This window comes from Rhinolophus hipposideros (assembly GCF_964194185.1).
Source record: "Rhinolophus hipposideros genome assembly, chromosome: 12".
NCBI lineage: Eukaryota > Metazoa > Chordata > Mammalia > Chiroptera > Rhinolophidae > Rhinolophus > Rhinolophus hipposideros.
Genome location: NC_138058.1, coordinates 9,765,846 through 9,781,898, shown reverse-complemented (window position 1 = coordinate 9,781,898; position 16,053 = coordinate 9,765,846). Strand labels below are relative to the sequence as shown.

Here is a 16,053-nt window from a genome sequence, read left to right as displayed (position 1 = left end):
AACCAGGAGTGCTGGAAGTGACACGGGGCCACCCACGTGACCAGGAGACTTGAACTCACAGCTGCTCAGTTATTTTTAAATAGGAAAATGATTCCACTTCATTCCAGCCACCTACAGAAGGCGGCTAAGCTGTCTCACAAAATGGAAAGGGCAGGGGAGGCTATGCCAACACTTCAGAGTGTGGCAGCGCTGAGACCCAGATGATGTCCATACTCCAAGGCCCCAGGCCAAGCGTGCTCACAGGTACTCCACGTGCCTTGACCCCTGATGAGGAAAAGTAGTCAGAAAAACTTCAAGGGGGCGAAAGCTACTTCAGTTCTCTTGGCCTCGCCACAAAGTTTGCAGATAATGTACCTACCGCAGGCAAGAACCTAAGAGATGTGGCTGGAAGGCCATAGCATCCTTGACAGAATATTTCCGTTTGTAAGGGCAAGGACTACAAACCTAACCCACTCTAGTGTAGTTAAAAACAACACAAAATGTTCTTAATGAAGTAAGTTAAAAATCAGGCCCAGGCTGATATGTTTAAGGGGATCTGCACTGCACACTTGAGAATTCCAGTCCTAGATTAATTACTAGAGTAAGTAATTACTAGAGTAGAGTAATTACTAAATTAATTACTAGGATAGGTAATTACTAGAGTTGCTCTAAATTAATTACTAGAGTAAATTATTACTAGAGCTGCTCTAGATTAATTACTAGGGTAGATAGGGTAAGTTCCATGAGGGTAGACTTCGTTTTGTTCCCTGACTGGAAAAGAGGGAAGCGCACAGGGGCACATAGTAAATACCTGTTGGATGAACTTCTTTTCCAAGATCGTCATCGTTTTAAAACTCAGCTGTTTATTTTCTACAATCAAGGCAAACCTAACATGTAACATATACACATGATATTAAAAAGCCCTACATCTAACTCGCTGATAGCTTGGGGAGGTGAGGAAACCTACATGCACCCCCTGTTCTGATACCGATGGCAACTGGGATCCCAAGAAAGCTCAACGCTTTAAAAAACCAGGTTACAAAATGGTTGTTTCAACGAGAAAAGCAGAGGGTGGTTAGTTCAAACTCATAAAAGTTATTTTTCCTGCAAAAATTTCCTAAATAAAGTGTTTTTAAAAAAAGAGTTCTAAGTATATTTTATATTTTGTTATTTCAGGCTAAAAATACCTCTACGAAAGCGGACAAGGGCTTCCAGGATCACACTTAAACTTACTTATCTAACTTTTTATGTGGAAGTAACTTGAAGCTTAAAAAAAAGCTTCAAGAATTAAAATAGGACCAAGAACACGCCTGTGATTTGCTCTCTTTCTCCCTCTCTTTCGTTTGATGTGATATATTATCTATGATATGACATAATTACACACTTGTTTTCTGAATCATTTCAAAGGAGGTCTATTTCCATGAATAGGGATATTCTCTTACATAACAATAGCACAGTTATCAACTTCACTAAATTTAACATGCATGGGACTTTATCTACCATTTGTATTCTAGTTTGTCATTTGACTCAATAATGAACGGACTTAATAGCATCTTTCTCCCTCCAGGACAGGACCCATTCCAGGGCTGAGGATTACATTTAGTGATCACGTCGCCTTAGTTTCCTTTAATCCACAGCCTGTCTTTTGTCTTTTATGACTGCCATTTTGAAGACAAAAGTCCCCATCCCCCCCTTTTTAGTTTTTGACAGCTTTGATCAACCAAGTTATTTTTAATTTGTAATAATATTCTTACATCTGAAATACTATTATCTTATTCAAATTTAGGTTTTTCTATCAATTTTTAATAACTTGCTCCATACTTAAAATGCACACCTCTCTAACATAAGTAATGGGAAAACTGTCTAACTCACATAATTCTGATTCTAAATAAGACCTTTCAGGAATGCATACAGCAATATACATATAGCATATTACAGCATGTGTTTCCAAAGCTTCTGGGACTATGCTCTCTTTCTGTGTGAGTAGCCATTCAATTCTGTCTCTAAGATCAGCTCCCCCTCCTATCCTCCCTCTCCTCCCCACCTTCTAATGATCTTTCTGGTATAAATGGACGCCCACCTATGGGGATTCTGGTCTTGAATCTTAGCAAGATTTCAGGCACCATCAATACATTGAGATCTCTGGTCTTGCCTATAGTTTGGGTTTCTATAAATTTTAATTCAAAAAAACTTAATACATCTACTATTATATGATTCTAGCTTAACTTTTAGTTATTGATTTACAATACTCAAGTCTGGTTTTCCAGGTGGTACAGGAAATGAAAATCAAACCAGGAAAGCAACTTTTACAGTGGGATACACATCCTACCGAGGAAAATCTTCCAGTTCACAAGAGGCTCTCCAACCCCTTTTCTCCTCCGATCTCCATGTTTTATTTGAATAAATGAAGACAAGCAAAAGGCTGAAAGCCAAACACCACCCACTTAGTACAGACCTTTCCACTGCAAGCCATCTGAGCCATGCGTCTCAGAACTGCAGCTCTAGTAAACACCACCATCCACCTCACCTACCAGAGTCCCAGAGTCCCACACCCAAGCCTAGTGCGATCACCATTGGCTCACCCAGCTGTGAAGCGGTTCAGAGGGGTACTTTGCCTCAACCAACAGGTGGTGGTTCGCAGGGCGCGCATCTCACATTTAGCTTGTCCATTCAACAATGTGCACTGTCCAAAACACAGGGGGAAAATACAGGGCCCGCCCACTGCTCGCGGCTCTGAGCTCACAGGGGCTGGACTCCCCCAGCTCCATAGAGGCCCCCACTTCCCAGGACAAGACAGGTCGCCCTGCTGATTGCAAGGGTAGTTTTTATCTCAAGCAATTTTTGTCCTTCACGTTGATTTTGAAACCGAATCCCCACATTAAGAGGTAGCTCCACTGTATTGGGAATAAACAGTGTCCACTTCAAGACCCCAATGAGTGTCCAAACTTTCTTTCACCTAAAAAGTCTAAGGGAAGTTACGAGTTAAAACAAAAACACACGCACACACACACACACACACAGAGTTTTGGGACACTGAGTTTACTAAAATCTAGTCTCTGCAGCCAAAACTTTGCTGTGATTGAATCCTTGATAAAAGGAAGATCATGAGCTATGTAGTCTGAAAGCAATCTTAATGCCTTGCTTCCATTTTACAAATTATTTATAATTATAACAGCTACGTAACAGAAGTTCAGAATCTATTTCACTTTCCTACACTCCCAGGTGAAATATCCAAATCTCTCTCTGAGGTTGAGCTCTGCTGTTTCTGTCTTTTAAAAGTGTTTCTGTCGTACAAATACTGCTTCTCAGGTGAAGTTCCTTCCAAACTTTCCACCACTACGTAGGCCAATCCCATTTTAAGAATGCTACTATCACCCCAATAAATTAAAGAAGAAAAAAAAGAATGCTACTACATTTCCTTAGGAAAACATCACTACATCCCAAACTATGCCACAGATTTATTTACAATCCTGTTAAAAGAACTCAGTAATTCAGGATAGTCCAACTTCCTGGTCAACCTTTATAATTTACTGACATGAGATTTAATCTGTGTTTTCTTTCTAGAAATAAATTCTATTTTTTTGAATCCTAATAACATTATTCCTAATAACACAAGACTATTTACGTATATGAAGCTGAGAAATGAAGTCTGATCAAAATACTTATTGAAGCCAGATCAGACTCCCACCAGCAGTTACCCCACACAAGACGGTACAAGGGGCGCCCCCCACACAGGCACCTCAACGTGGCACCAGGTGACACCAAGTGCCAAGCAAGTAACATTATCCGATGTTTAAGTTGTATGGTCTCCTCAAAGGATTTCTTTTGTCAGATGAAACAATCACTGTCCAGGGCTAAGCCAATCCTTGGGTTCCATCTAAATTAGTTCATTCTTTTGGTGGCCAGTTACAGTTCTTTGAAGCCATTCTCTTTTTTAGCACTGCGGATTTAACCTCATTTCCAAAATCAAAATTCCCTGGGAAATGGCTCCCGAGGTCCCCCTCACCTGGATGCCTCACCTACTTCCTTGACATATTCAACTCCTACCATTGCCCATCTCAAGGCCCAGCGGCTCTTCCCCAAGTGCACAGCACCTGTGGATTCATCATTCATCACATACTCTAGTTGCTGACAAACAATAATTTTGCAAAATAACAAAATACACACACACAAACCAAAACAAAAACAAAAACCAAATCCCACCTTGACTTCACATGACATTCCTACTTCCTCATCACCCATCCACTCCTACATCACATCCACCTGCATCCAAATGTCTCACCAACGTCATCAATGTCTTACAAGCCTTTTCCAAACTACACTGCAGATTGATGCCTCTTCTCTCCCTCCTTCTTGAATACACTTTTTTCTTGGCTTCTGGCAAAATACATTCTGATTTCCTCCTCATTCAGTTTCCTCCTCTACAGGCCTTACTAGACAGCTCATCAAACCTAACTTATCCAAAATGGCTCTCTGCGGCCCAGGGCTTTTGCACAAGCTGTTTGCTCTGCTCAGAAGGCTCTCTCCCCGACTATCACCAGTGACCCCTACCCCACACCCAGCAGGCCTCAGCTGAGATCACAGGTCCTCAAAAAATGCTGACACTCCATCCTAAATGAGTCTCCCTGTTATCCCCTCTCACACTTCCTGCACGGTACCACCATTTGCAATTCTGTATTTTGTGGTTTAAAATCACCCCACTACTAGCACCTCCACCTCTCTACGCTATAAGCTTCATGAGAACACAGGACCTGGCACTGCTGAATGAAATTTTCTCTTGGCTTTTTCTTCTTCTTTGAATACAAATAATGAAATGGATGTTGCCAACATAACTGGGAAATATTATAGTTCGAAGTATAAACGTTTCCACAAAGCAAAAACTGTTTTGTGCTATTATCATAATGATTATTGTTTTGTAGGTTAAGACACTGAGGCCCGAGAAGCAATGGGCTACAGTCACAGTACCACAACTCCAAGACTAACGGAGAGACAAAAATCATCAACCTATAGCTCTAAACGGATTTTCTCTCGAGAAGAAGAAGAAAAAGAAAAGATCCAGAATAGATATCTTTTAATGTCAAATAAAAGTACCTGACTGGATTAGATGCATTTCTGAAAATAGCTTTTATGCCTCTGTGAAATTGACACACCCCACACATGCTAGACATTTTCACCGCTAAATATAGTTTATTGAAAGGACAAACATCTGAAGCAACGCCTGGACCAGGAGCAACCATGGTCCACAAAGCAATAATGAGATATTGCTTCATTGCCTCTCCTGGTTCCCTTTTACCCACACAGAGGAGGTAACCAGATAAAAGGCCAACCTCTCCCAAATTTCAGATGCCATGTATTTTTTATCAAAGTGGTATGTGCGTGTAAAGAAGCATACAAAGCTACAAGGCTCCTGAGAAACCCTACAGTCCCTTCCCTTCTCCCTACTCCCACTGCCTCGCTCCCCAAGGACAACCACTTCCAACTCCTAACTGATTCTTTTGCATTTCTCTTCTCCAAAGAACATGCTTATCTTACTACTTCCTGGCTTTTTAGGTTAGGCACTCACTGCCAGTTTCAGAAGGGGAGAACGTAACTCCCTTTCACTGACCAACACCACCACCTACCACTCACACCTCACTTAGGCAACAGTTTGGGTTAGATCACTCATCAATATCTACATTATGTAAGTCTGTAAACATTCTGGAGTGGTGAGCTTTGTAGAAAAACTATGGAACCTTCCCTAATGGACACAGCTTTTTTACTTCCCCAGGAATGAACAACTGTCCTGGAATTTGGGGGTTTATTAAGCTTTCCATGTATCAATAATTTACCCACGGACTCTCCCTGATGTGCCAGCACGTCAGGGGGACCCAATCAATTTCTCTTCTCCTAGGAGCTGTCCGATCTGGACGGGTCCCTCTGCTGTCCTCTTACCACCTCCCTTCACCAACATCCTGGACACTCCCTTCTAAGGATTTCTTCTTAAACAAGTCCCAAAAATACACCAACTGGTAGGAGAAAGATGGGTACATTTGACTGCATGAAAATTAGAATGTTGGTTCTTCAGAAGACCCCTCATAAGAATAAAAAGCCAAGTCATACAGAGACTTTTTAATACATAAAATTGAAAAAGACTATAGAACAGATACGTGTGTGCATGCGTGTATACATACACACACACACCTCCTAAAATAAGAAAAAGACACCTCAAAGGAAAAAGTGGGCAAACGAAACAAACATTTCTCAAAAGGCAAGACAAAAATAAACAAATCAATAGATTTTCATCTCTACGAGTTATAAAGGAAAATCACATCACAGTGGTGCTGAGATACTATTTTAATACCAACCAGATTGAAAAATAGCATCTCTGACAATACCAAGTATTGGTGAGGATGTGTCACTGTGGAATTTTTACACACCACTGCCAGATGTAAACTGGCACAATCACTTTGGGAAGCAATCTGGATGGAGAAAAGCAAAAATGCACATCCCTATAACCCAGTCCTGGGGCTGTTCACAAACATCCCAGCTCTCCTCTCCTTCCAGGCACATAGTAGGATGGCATGTCCCCAAGTCTTTGAGGTTACACAGAGACCTGTGACACGCTTTGGCCGGTGTAATGTGAATAGAAAGAACTGGTGTCACTGCCAGGTGGAAGTTCTAAGGGCCAGCATGAGATTCATCAAACGGCTGTCCCCATACCATGGTGACCACGGAGGCATTAGGAATGGAGCATCAGGCCATCTTGGAGTGCCGACAAGGAGAAGAGACCCCTGCAGACCTACACTGCATGTACAGCATGAGGGAGAAATGAACGGAGTCCCCTGAGATGTTTGTTACTGCAGCACCACCTAGCTCATTTAAGCCGATATGCCCAACAAGCTCACTCATAGGAATACTCTCTCGAGACGCTTTTACACGTGTGAACATTAGACAAGAATGCTCATAGCAGCATGACTGGTAATAGCAAAAGAACAAATAGAAACCCAAATCTCTACTAACAGGAGAATGAATAAATAGATACAGCAGGTGCTTAAATAACGTCACTTTGTTCCACGTCATTTTGTTATAACATTGATAAGACAAAGAATTGCTTCCGGGTAAGGTCACTGTAAGTGTGGAGTTTGCACGTCCTCCCCACGTCTGCGTGGGTCTTCTCCGGGGACTCCCACATCCCAGAGCTGTGTACATGAGACTGGCTTGTTTACACGGTCCCCATCAGAGTGAGTCTGGGTGTGTGAGGTTGGCCCTGGGATGGAAGGGCATTCTGTTCAGGGTCCCCATAGCACCCTGAGCGACCATGAGACCCTCCCGCCATCTATGATGCTGAATCAGTGGGCTGGAAAAAAACAATCTGACTTGTTTTTATTCATCTTTTTTCAACGTATATCAAGTTCACATTTGTTTCAGTGTTTAACATTAGAAGTATACGGGAGGATGTGCACAGATTATATGCAAATAGTGCATCATTTTATGTAAGGGGCTTTGGTATGGGGGGTTCGGGGAACCAATCCCCCGCAGAGACTGAGGGGTGACTGCATACACATATGGTACCAAAAAAATGTATACGTTTTAAGAAAGGAAAAAACGGTATTAAAATTGTAATACTCAATATATACCGATAACAAAAGATGAATACAAGTCATGAGTATACATTTTGGTTTTGGTACCCCTGGTATAAATACGCACATAAATATATGTAAAACATAACTTCAAGGTGGTGGAAAAACAAGCTTCAAAAAAATCCATAAAGTATGATTCGCTTGTATAAAGTTATAAAAACATACAAAAGTAAACAAAGCGTTGATTAGGGATACATATAAACATGTTAGAACTACAAATAAAAGCAAGGGAGTATTAACATATAATTCGGGATAGCAGTGCCCACAAGGGAGGAAGGGAAATGTACTCAGGAAAACACACAAGGTCTCTCAGGCACTGAAAATATGCTAGTTTTTATAACAGGTGATGTCATTTTATTACTTGTTTACATTTACATTACATACTCCTACACACATGAAAGAGTTCATATTTAAAAACTTCGGGCAAACTGCTGTCCCATTTATTATTTTTGAACATCCACTCTCTATTAGTGACTATATATTTATTCAGAATAAAACCAATCACAAAATAGAGTACCTTTTCCTAAGGAGATCTTATTAGGGGCTGTTTATTTCGTTGTTGATTTTTCCTTTTATTTTTTTTAAGTAAAAAAAAAAAGCAGACAAATAAAATCTGGTGCAACAGACTCACCAAATGTTCAAGAATATTAATGACTCTGACTCACAGCTGTGTGAGCCTGCTGGTGATGTATTGGGGATATCCTTCCTGGTCTGCATAGGCTCCTAAGGGGCGCCTCTAACAGCTAGGCTGGTGCAGCTGACAATCGCCCACTCGTCCTTACAAGTACGCAGGGCAGGCGTGAGGAACAGCCTAACAGCACTCTATGACTTGTTCCAGATTTCTGCATAATTTCCATTTCCAGGATGAGGCAAAGCATTTCTCAGCCTCCAAGGTTCACGATTATCAGTTCTACTTGGACATCCATGTGGTCACTAAATAGTTATCAAGAGTGCTCCGGTGACAGAAACCGTTCCAGCGCTGCAGGCACAGTGGTGAGGGACGCAATCCTGGGACCTCCCTTCTGGGGCTCACGTGCTGGTGTGCTCGAAACAGATAAAGCCACAAAGAGTGACAAACAGTGGTCAGCGCTGTAAAGGAAAGGAGAGGGCAGCAGGAAAGCATCAGGGGGAGGACACCCTAGGCAGAGGGGACAGCCGGTGCCTGGCACGCTGGAGGGCCCCCATGCTGAAGAGCAGAGGTGAAGGAGAAGCAGCCTGAGAGGTGGTGAGGGACAAAGGAGCCGTTAAAATATGTGCAGGGCTGCTTTCAGTACAGTTGATTTCAAGGTTTAAAAATAAAGGGAAAATCTGGGCTGAAAATCTTATCAGACTTACTACTTGCATTTTAAATAATCTCCTTTATCCAACGCCGCCAGGATGTGGAGTCAAGACCATAAAATCCTATCGCTTCACAGTTAGTAAACGAATTCTCTAAAAGCCACAAGCCTCTCAGTCATTTTCAGCTCTTCCTAGAGTCCCAATTGGGTTGAAGTGGCTAAGCTTCCACGACTCACCATCTACACATTTGTACCTCATGTTATTTCCTGAAGTGACACAGTCCGTGCCCTGTCTGATTATCTAGCAAACACATTGCCCTTATTATACTCTCATTAAATGCAACTGTTGGACACCTCGAAGCTTTCACTAATGGCTTATCGGTCCTTCAAAATGTTATCAGTTATTTTACTTACATAAATCTCCCTATTTATGCTCCTGAAATGCAAGTACCTCCTTTATTTATGGTTTCTTCCATACTGTGCTTTTGGAAAACAAGACCAAAGCATGTAAGACTCTTATGCCAATATCTGGAAGGTCTACACAGTGCAAAGTTTGCCCTGTTGAACTGAAGATTTTTATTGTTGGTGGAGACAAAATCCACCAACAAATTCAGCTACCTGAGCAGGACTCTGGCTAACGTGAGGCGGACTAGCCAAAAAAAGCAACATCCATGCTGGGCTGCACCCGTTTCCAACCATTGGACAGAGTCCTTCTGACCCCACATGAATCCCTCGTGTCAGTTTCCCCCGCCCCAGTCTTTGGGACACTGTTCCAAAGGTAGTAGATAGATGGTCTACTCTGGGCATGGCCACTCTCATTCAATGCATGGAACACCAAGGTGAAGTTCCCTTTCTTTACTAGGATTCAACATGGTCAAAGAAGCCCCATTATCAAACCCTGCAAAATGCCTTTCCTTGAGGCAAGACTTTAACACAAATTGCTATTTAAATATTTAATTTTCTAATTATATGTACCAAACACTGCCCTTTCTAATACAGAAATGAATGGTTTTTATATCCTTCACAAAAATACAAATTTCTTTACAACACTTTTGTTCCAAGAAGCCCTCGTTATTCAATTTTTTAACTTTTTGTTTCAAACCTACTAGGTGGCAAACACAATTAAGTTTTTGATGTATGTTATTTAATTCTAGTCCTTATTTTAACTGGAACCCTTGTGCATTGCTGCTGAGAACATAAAATGGTACTGCCAGGTGGAAAACAGTTTCTAGGCCCTCAAAGTAAACAAGCTTCATTATTGCCCATGTCTTCAGGCTGAGTTATAACTAAGGCTCAAAGAAATTGAAGAAACTAGTCCAAGGCCTCTCAGCCCAGATTTGTAACCAACCGACTGATTTTGACTCCAAAGCCTGTACTTTGTACTACCCCATACGTCCTCCCTTCACCCTCACTGTTAAAAAAATCGGTTAGCCCATCAAATGTGATGACAGCAACAGGGACTGAAGGCAAGCATTCTGGAAAGCAGAAAACATCAATATTTTATTCAAATTACAGCTTTTAAACTGCCAGCCCATTTGGGAAAAGAACTGCAAGAGTATACAGAAATGCACATAATAAAACACCAGGAAACAAATATCATCCTTCAGAAGGGTACATCTAGGTGGTGATATTCGATCTTTGAAGTTTATGCTGCTCATTTGGAGCGCTGCAGAGAACGCTGGGGGAGAGGGCAGTGCTGCGGTGTGCTCTGTCCATGGCCTCCCAAATGCTAACTTCTCCCCCTCTTTGTTCTCCCAGACCTGACTGAACTTTTCTAAGAAATATTCCCACAGGCTGGAGGCGGTATCCAAGCGAAAACAGTGTAACTTTACTTCCTCCCTTCTCCAGGCAGCAAAATCACTTGGGGAGGGGGGGCGGCTTTGGAGACCAGATATAATACTGTAATCAGTCACACCACCTTCTAACTGGAGGAAAAGTGTCTGCCTCCCACTACTGCTCCTGAGCCCAGGATTCCTTCCTCCAGACAGGTCCCAGGAGGTGGGTAGTCACTGAAGCCACTCACCTGAGAAGTGGGTGCCATGATCCTTCCCCCTCAAAGGAAAAGCTCTAGAAAAAGACAGGCGGCGGAGGAGGTCTGTTTCCCACCCACACCCTCCAGCCTTCCACAGCAGTCAGACTGCCAGGTAAACAGGAAGCCGGCAAGGGAGAGGGGATGCTGGGGTTCCATGTAATGAGCTCAGCCTCAGTCAGAAAAGCTGGGCGTCCACTCCCACTCGACTTTTAAGAAAAAAGTGGAATCCATTATTCACGCACTTATCATTTATCCGCTCATCCCACAAATGGTTGCTAAGCATATACTATAGGGGAGGCACTATGCTAAGTAAAATACCTGCCCTCATAAAACAGACAATTTAGTAGGGAGAAACAATGAACAAAATAAAGAAGTGTATTACACATTAAAAAGTGAGAGTTATGGGGAAAAATACACTGGAGATGTGTACAGGGAGTGTGTGTATGTGTGTGTGTGTGTGTGTGTGTAAGTAGGAGAATGAATCTGAAACAAAACCTTGTATTTCTGAGGGTGGGCAACTTTTAAACATTTCAGAGTACTCTAACTGCCAATGGAGACCTCCTATGTTTAAGTTCCTACTACCTAATTACAGATTCAGTATCGCAATAAAAGAAAGGAGATACTTCTTCATAACTGCTCCCTTACATTTTATTTCCTACCCTTCTTAATCATCTCTACTCGCTTCTCTCCAAAGAAAAGCCTAGAACTGGTAAGAATAAACATGTTAGTGTCCATTGTTTTCATAAACTCTTAAGTTTTACACCTTTAAAATAAATGGCTGAAAACTTGCCAAATTGGAATTCTAGATTTTCACAGAACTGCTACCCACCCACATGGAGCTGCCCTGTGTCACATCAGTTTTGATTTTATAACATTCGGAAGTGGCCCCGTTACGAGCAGCCCGTTGGTGGATTTAGTAACGCAGGGTTGCTTAATCGGCACAGCCATGTTATTTGCATGCTAGCTAAATGCCCCAAGGTAAAATGTCCAACTGCCTAGGAGATGTCATCCTTTCACAGTCAACAGAGGGCTCTAATAAAGCAAACTCACCAAGTAAGGCCAAAGCCACAGGTACAATGACAATATGAGACTCGCTTGATTTGGGAATGCAACCGGTCACAGATACTCTGGACAATGGGACCAGGCTCTTGGGAGGGAAGCTGGCCTGAATCTCCATCAGGCACAAGAGTGTCCCCCAGTCAGTGCGGGACTGAAAGTCCTACTGTTTCTCCATTTACAAATCTTCAAGCCCTGTCCACACCCTCTCAGAAAGGAGACCGTTTATAGGCCAGGTACTGTGCTTACAGCACCAAAAATTATGATACACTGTCCTCAAAGGAGGGGGGTGGAACAGCGATGAGCCCAGGGACCCGTGCAAGGGAGCGACCTTGATCGCTCTGGCTGGCCTTGGTCTCCTCCTCTGTATACGGAGTTATGTGATGGGAAGAAGACCTAAGATTCAGACTCCAAAACTCTGAAAATTCCAGAAGTGCCCTAGAATCAATTGTTCCCCTATTGGCCCCTTTAAAGAGGTGTCCCAGCTAATGCAAGCTGGCCTCAATTTTTCCAAATGCTTGATTTTTCAATGACGTTTGGATAACTTTTAGAAAAAGTGCTTTGTTTTTCATAAATTTTACAAGCCTGAGTTTTTTCTTCTTATCATTCCTTGGAACGAACTGATGGGGGGTAGGGAACTGACCTGTTCCATCTTGCTACTAAAATCATGAGCTTGGGATTCGCACTGCCTCGGCTTCTCCTCCTGGCGTGGAGACTGTCCCGGCCCTCCCGGCCCCATTCTCGGAATGCCAGGGCCTCCCGAGCTGCGCCCCGCCGTGGACTGGCCATGTGTCCCCAGCCGCGACGCCACCTGGAGCCTCCGGAGCGTCCAGGTGGCCAAGTCGGGGAGGGCCGGGGCGCACCCCGCCGCCACCTGGCATCGCACCACGGCCCGCGCTCCCGCAGGGGAGCCCCTCGCTCCCGTGGGTCACGCTCCAAACCGCGTTTCTCCTTCGATTCCCGAGCCAAATCTGGCCGCCAGACGGTCACTGGGCCAAGCAGCGGAGGCACCTGCCTGGCCCGGAAAAATGCACGATCCCGCAAGCGCCTCCGCCACCACCTCGACGGAGGCTTGCAAGAGCAACGCAGAAGAAAGGAAAGCGAGCCCGAGGCAGGGCCGTCCCGGCCCCGCGTCTCCCGAGGAATGGCCACCTGCGCGGCGGCGCCCCAGGCAGGCGGGGAGCGCGGTCCGGGACCCCGGCGCCCGCCCGGCCGCCCAGGCGCTCCCCTTACCGGTGAGGCGGGCGCCCCCCTCGCCGTGCCCGCGGCGCCGCTGCAGGATGAAGTAGCAGCTGCTCTTCTGAGTCACCCACAGCTTCAGGGCGTTCTTCAGCAGCACCTCCTCGGGCTTGAGCCACATCGCCGCGGTCCAGCCGCGCCCGCGGGCCCCGGCTCACATCGCCCCGCCGCCGGCCGCTCCGGGCCGCGCCCGCTCGGGAGGAGGAGGCGGCGGGGACCGCAGCTCGCCGGTGCCGGCGCTCGGAGCGTCCCGGGAGCGCGGCGGGCGCAGCTCGGCCCGCGCAGCCCGCGCGCTGGCCCCGCCCACAGACCCGCCCGGGCCCCGCCCACGGCCCCCCGGGCCCCGCCCACGGCCACCCCCACCCCCGCGCCCGCTCCCGCGGCGCCTCCCGGGTTTCCGAGTCCCCGCCGCTCCAGCCCACAGTTCCGGAGTGGGGAGAGGAAGTATAATCCCCGCGGCCAGGTTCCCCTCCGCTCCCCGCCGCGCTCGTGGGGGGCGCCGCGACCCTCGTCCCTTCCCCCGCGCCTCCTGGGAGGCGGCTCGGGATGGTACCTCATCCTGAGCCGAGGCGGAGAGAGGGGAAAAAACCTCCTTGTTCTCACGGCTGCAGGTTGCCCGACCTGGGGGGCATTTATCTTTGGGGGGGGTCAGAATGCACGCCAGAAAACCCAGGTGTGTGTGGAATAACACGGCACTGAAAGTAACAAGAAACATTTTTACAAATAACCCCAAAATAGCATTAAAAATTAAAAACAATTATTTTCCGGTTTTTAAAAAAATGCTTAGCCCACGTTTTTGACGCTCTGGCTAGGGTGATGTTGTAGGACCCTGAGGCAAGTGTCAGACCAAACTCAACCCTGGACACCCCTCGTGGGTACAGAAGATACCGGTATTAGGGCCCTCCTGCGGGTCCCCTACGCAGGAATGAAACCAGCCACGTTTGTTCTGAGAGAAATGAAAACCTGGGAAATACGGAGTAGGTGATAGTGAGGAAACGCTATAGGGAATGTGGAGGTAGGGTTTTAAAAATGAATACTTCCTCAAAGCTGATGGAGAAATAGACACACGGCAGCTGGCCTTTGACAGGCCATCTCTGCAGGGAGACAGTTCAATCCGATACCCTAGCAAAAGAGAGGACAAGAAAAACTCCACCAAAATGTCCCTCGGCTTTTGACAAAGGGATCCCTGATAAAATGTGACTGCTAATTAGGACACAACTGAAAAGTAGAAGTAAAGTAGATCCCCCACGGGGCGCCTGGGAACTGAGTGAAACCTCTCTGCCTGAAGCCAAGGAGGATCAGAAGGGATCAGCTCAGAAACCCAGACCTGACCTGGCAGGTAAAAAGAGCCCTGTGCTAGGACAAACAGGACTGCCCACCTAGCAGGCGGGGGCAGCGGTGGCCCAGAACTGGCCGGCCACTGACAAATCTCCTCGGAGTAAAACTGAGGAAGGAAGTCAGCTGTAACCAGCAGGATTTTGGTGCACAAAAGCAGACAGAACCGTCAGGGGTGGCAGGAAAATATTCCTTTCAGAAACATTCAGTGGCACCGCCCCCTCGGGAGTCATGCTGGGGACAGTGGGGATGAACAGAATAAAGGGTCAGTTCCTCAAGGAGGTCATTGAGAAAGCCCCACAGAACATTGCTTAGGAAAGGAGTGTTTGCCACAAAGTCAAGGAAGGAGGATATGTCTGGTAAATGGATGAGCATGGATGACACTGTGGTGTAGGGCACACCTCTAGAGACCAGCTGCCCTACATCAAATCCCATTCCTGCTACTAGTTAGCTGTGCAACTTTGACCTTGGACAAGACAGGAATCTCGGTGATTCTCAGTCTACTCAACTATGAAATTGAGATAATCATAGTACTTTTTTTATAGGTACTATCCAGTGTTTAATATATTTAAGTACAGTACTTGGAACATACATAAGCACTCAATAAATGTCAGCTATTATTATCAAATGTACAAAAGTTCCTGGAAGTGAAACCATCCGCATACACACTCACCCATATTTTAAACATTATTAAGCTCTTATTATCTGCCAAATATTAAAATGTATAATAGTAAAGCACAGAAAGGGGTATATGAAAGCCGAAGGAAGGGTACTGTGGGGTCCTGTGCCCTGATCTCTCCTTCTTCCCACCCCAAGGCTCCTGCCTGTACCTCCCAATAACCACATCAAATAGAAGCCAAAAGGTAAGGGAGTCCGAGGGACCCAGTCTGTAGAGGTCAGCCTCCTGGGCACAGAGCAAAGCAGAAAGGTTGGGAAAGGGACCTGGAGAGACCAGTGGAAAAAACTAGCACAAGTGGTAGCAGTTTCCTACTGTCCTTCATCTCTGGGTGCTCATCACCCCTTTTTGGTGTCTTGGAGTAAATTGTGTCCCCCAAAATTCATATGTTGAAATCCTAATCCCCATTACCTCAGAACATGACCTTATTTGGAAACAGGGGCATTGCAGATGTAATTAGTTAAGTTACAATGAGATCATTAGGGCGGGCCCTAATCCAACATGACTGGCGTCCTCATAAAAAGCGGAAATTTGGACGCAGACATGCACACAGGAAGCACACAGCATGTGAAGAGTGGAGTTCTGCTGCTGCAAGCCAAGGAACTACCAGAAGCCAAGAGAGGAGCCTGGAGCAGATTCTTCCCTACCACTCTCAGAAGGAACGAACCCTACAACTACCCTGATCTTGGACTTGTAACCTCCACAACTGTGAGACAATTTCCATTGTGTAAGCCACTCATTTGTGGCACTGTGTTCTGGCAGTCCTAGAAAACTAATACAGTTGGCTGCCTAATGCAGCCCACACCTGTTTCGTAGCAAGTGTCTTGAATCATTCTGAGT

General features: G+C 45.3%; 1 protein-coding gene across 2 annotated transcripts in view; it reads right to left on the bottom strand.

The window, feature by feature from the left end:
* The window catches only part of TBC1D8 (TBC1 domain family member 8), a 98,757-nt gene extending 85,254 nt beyond the window's left edge, over nt 1-13,503 (bottom strand). Inside the window, exon 1 of one of the 2 annotated variants that reach the window (XM_081069229.1) lies at nt 13,197-13,503. In XM_081069229.1, the coding sequence (XP_080925355.1) occupies nt 13,197-13,323 (127 nt within the window). In that variant the 5' untranslated portion in view covers nt 13,324-13,503. The remainder of the gene's footprint in view (nt 1-13,196) is intronic. The other variant, XM_081069228.1, reaches the window with a different exon arrangement.
* Between the last annotated feature and the right edge of the window lie 2,550 nt (nt 13,504-16,053).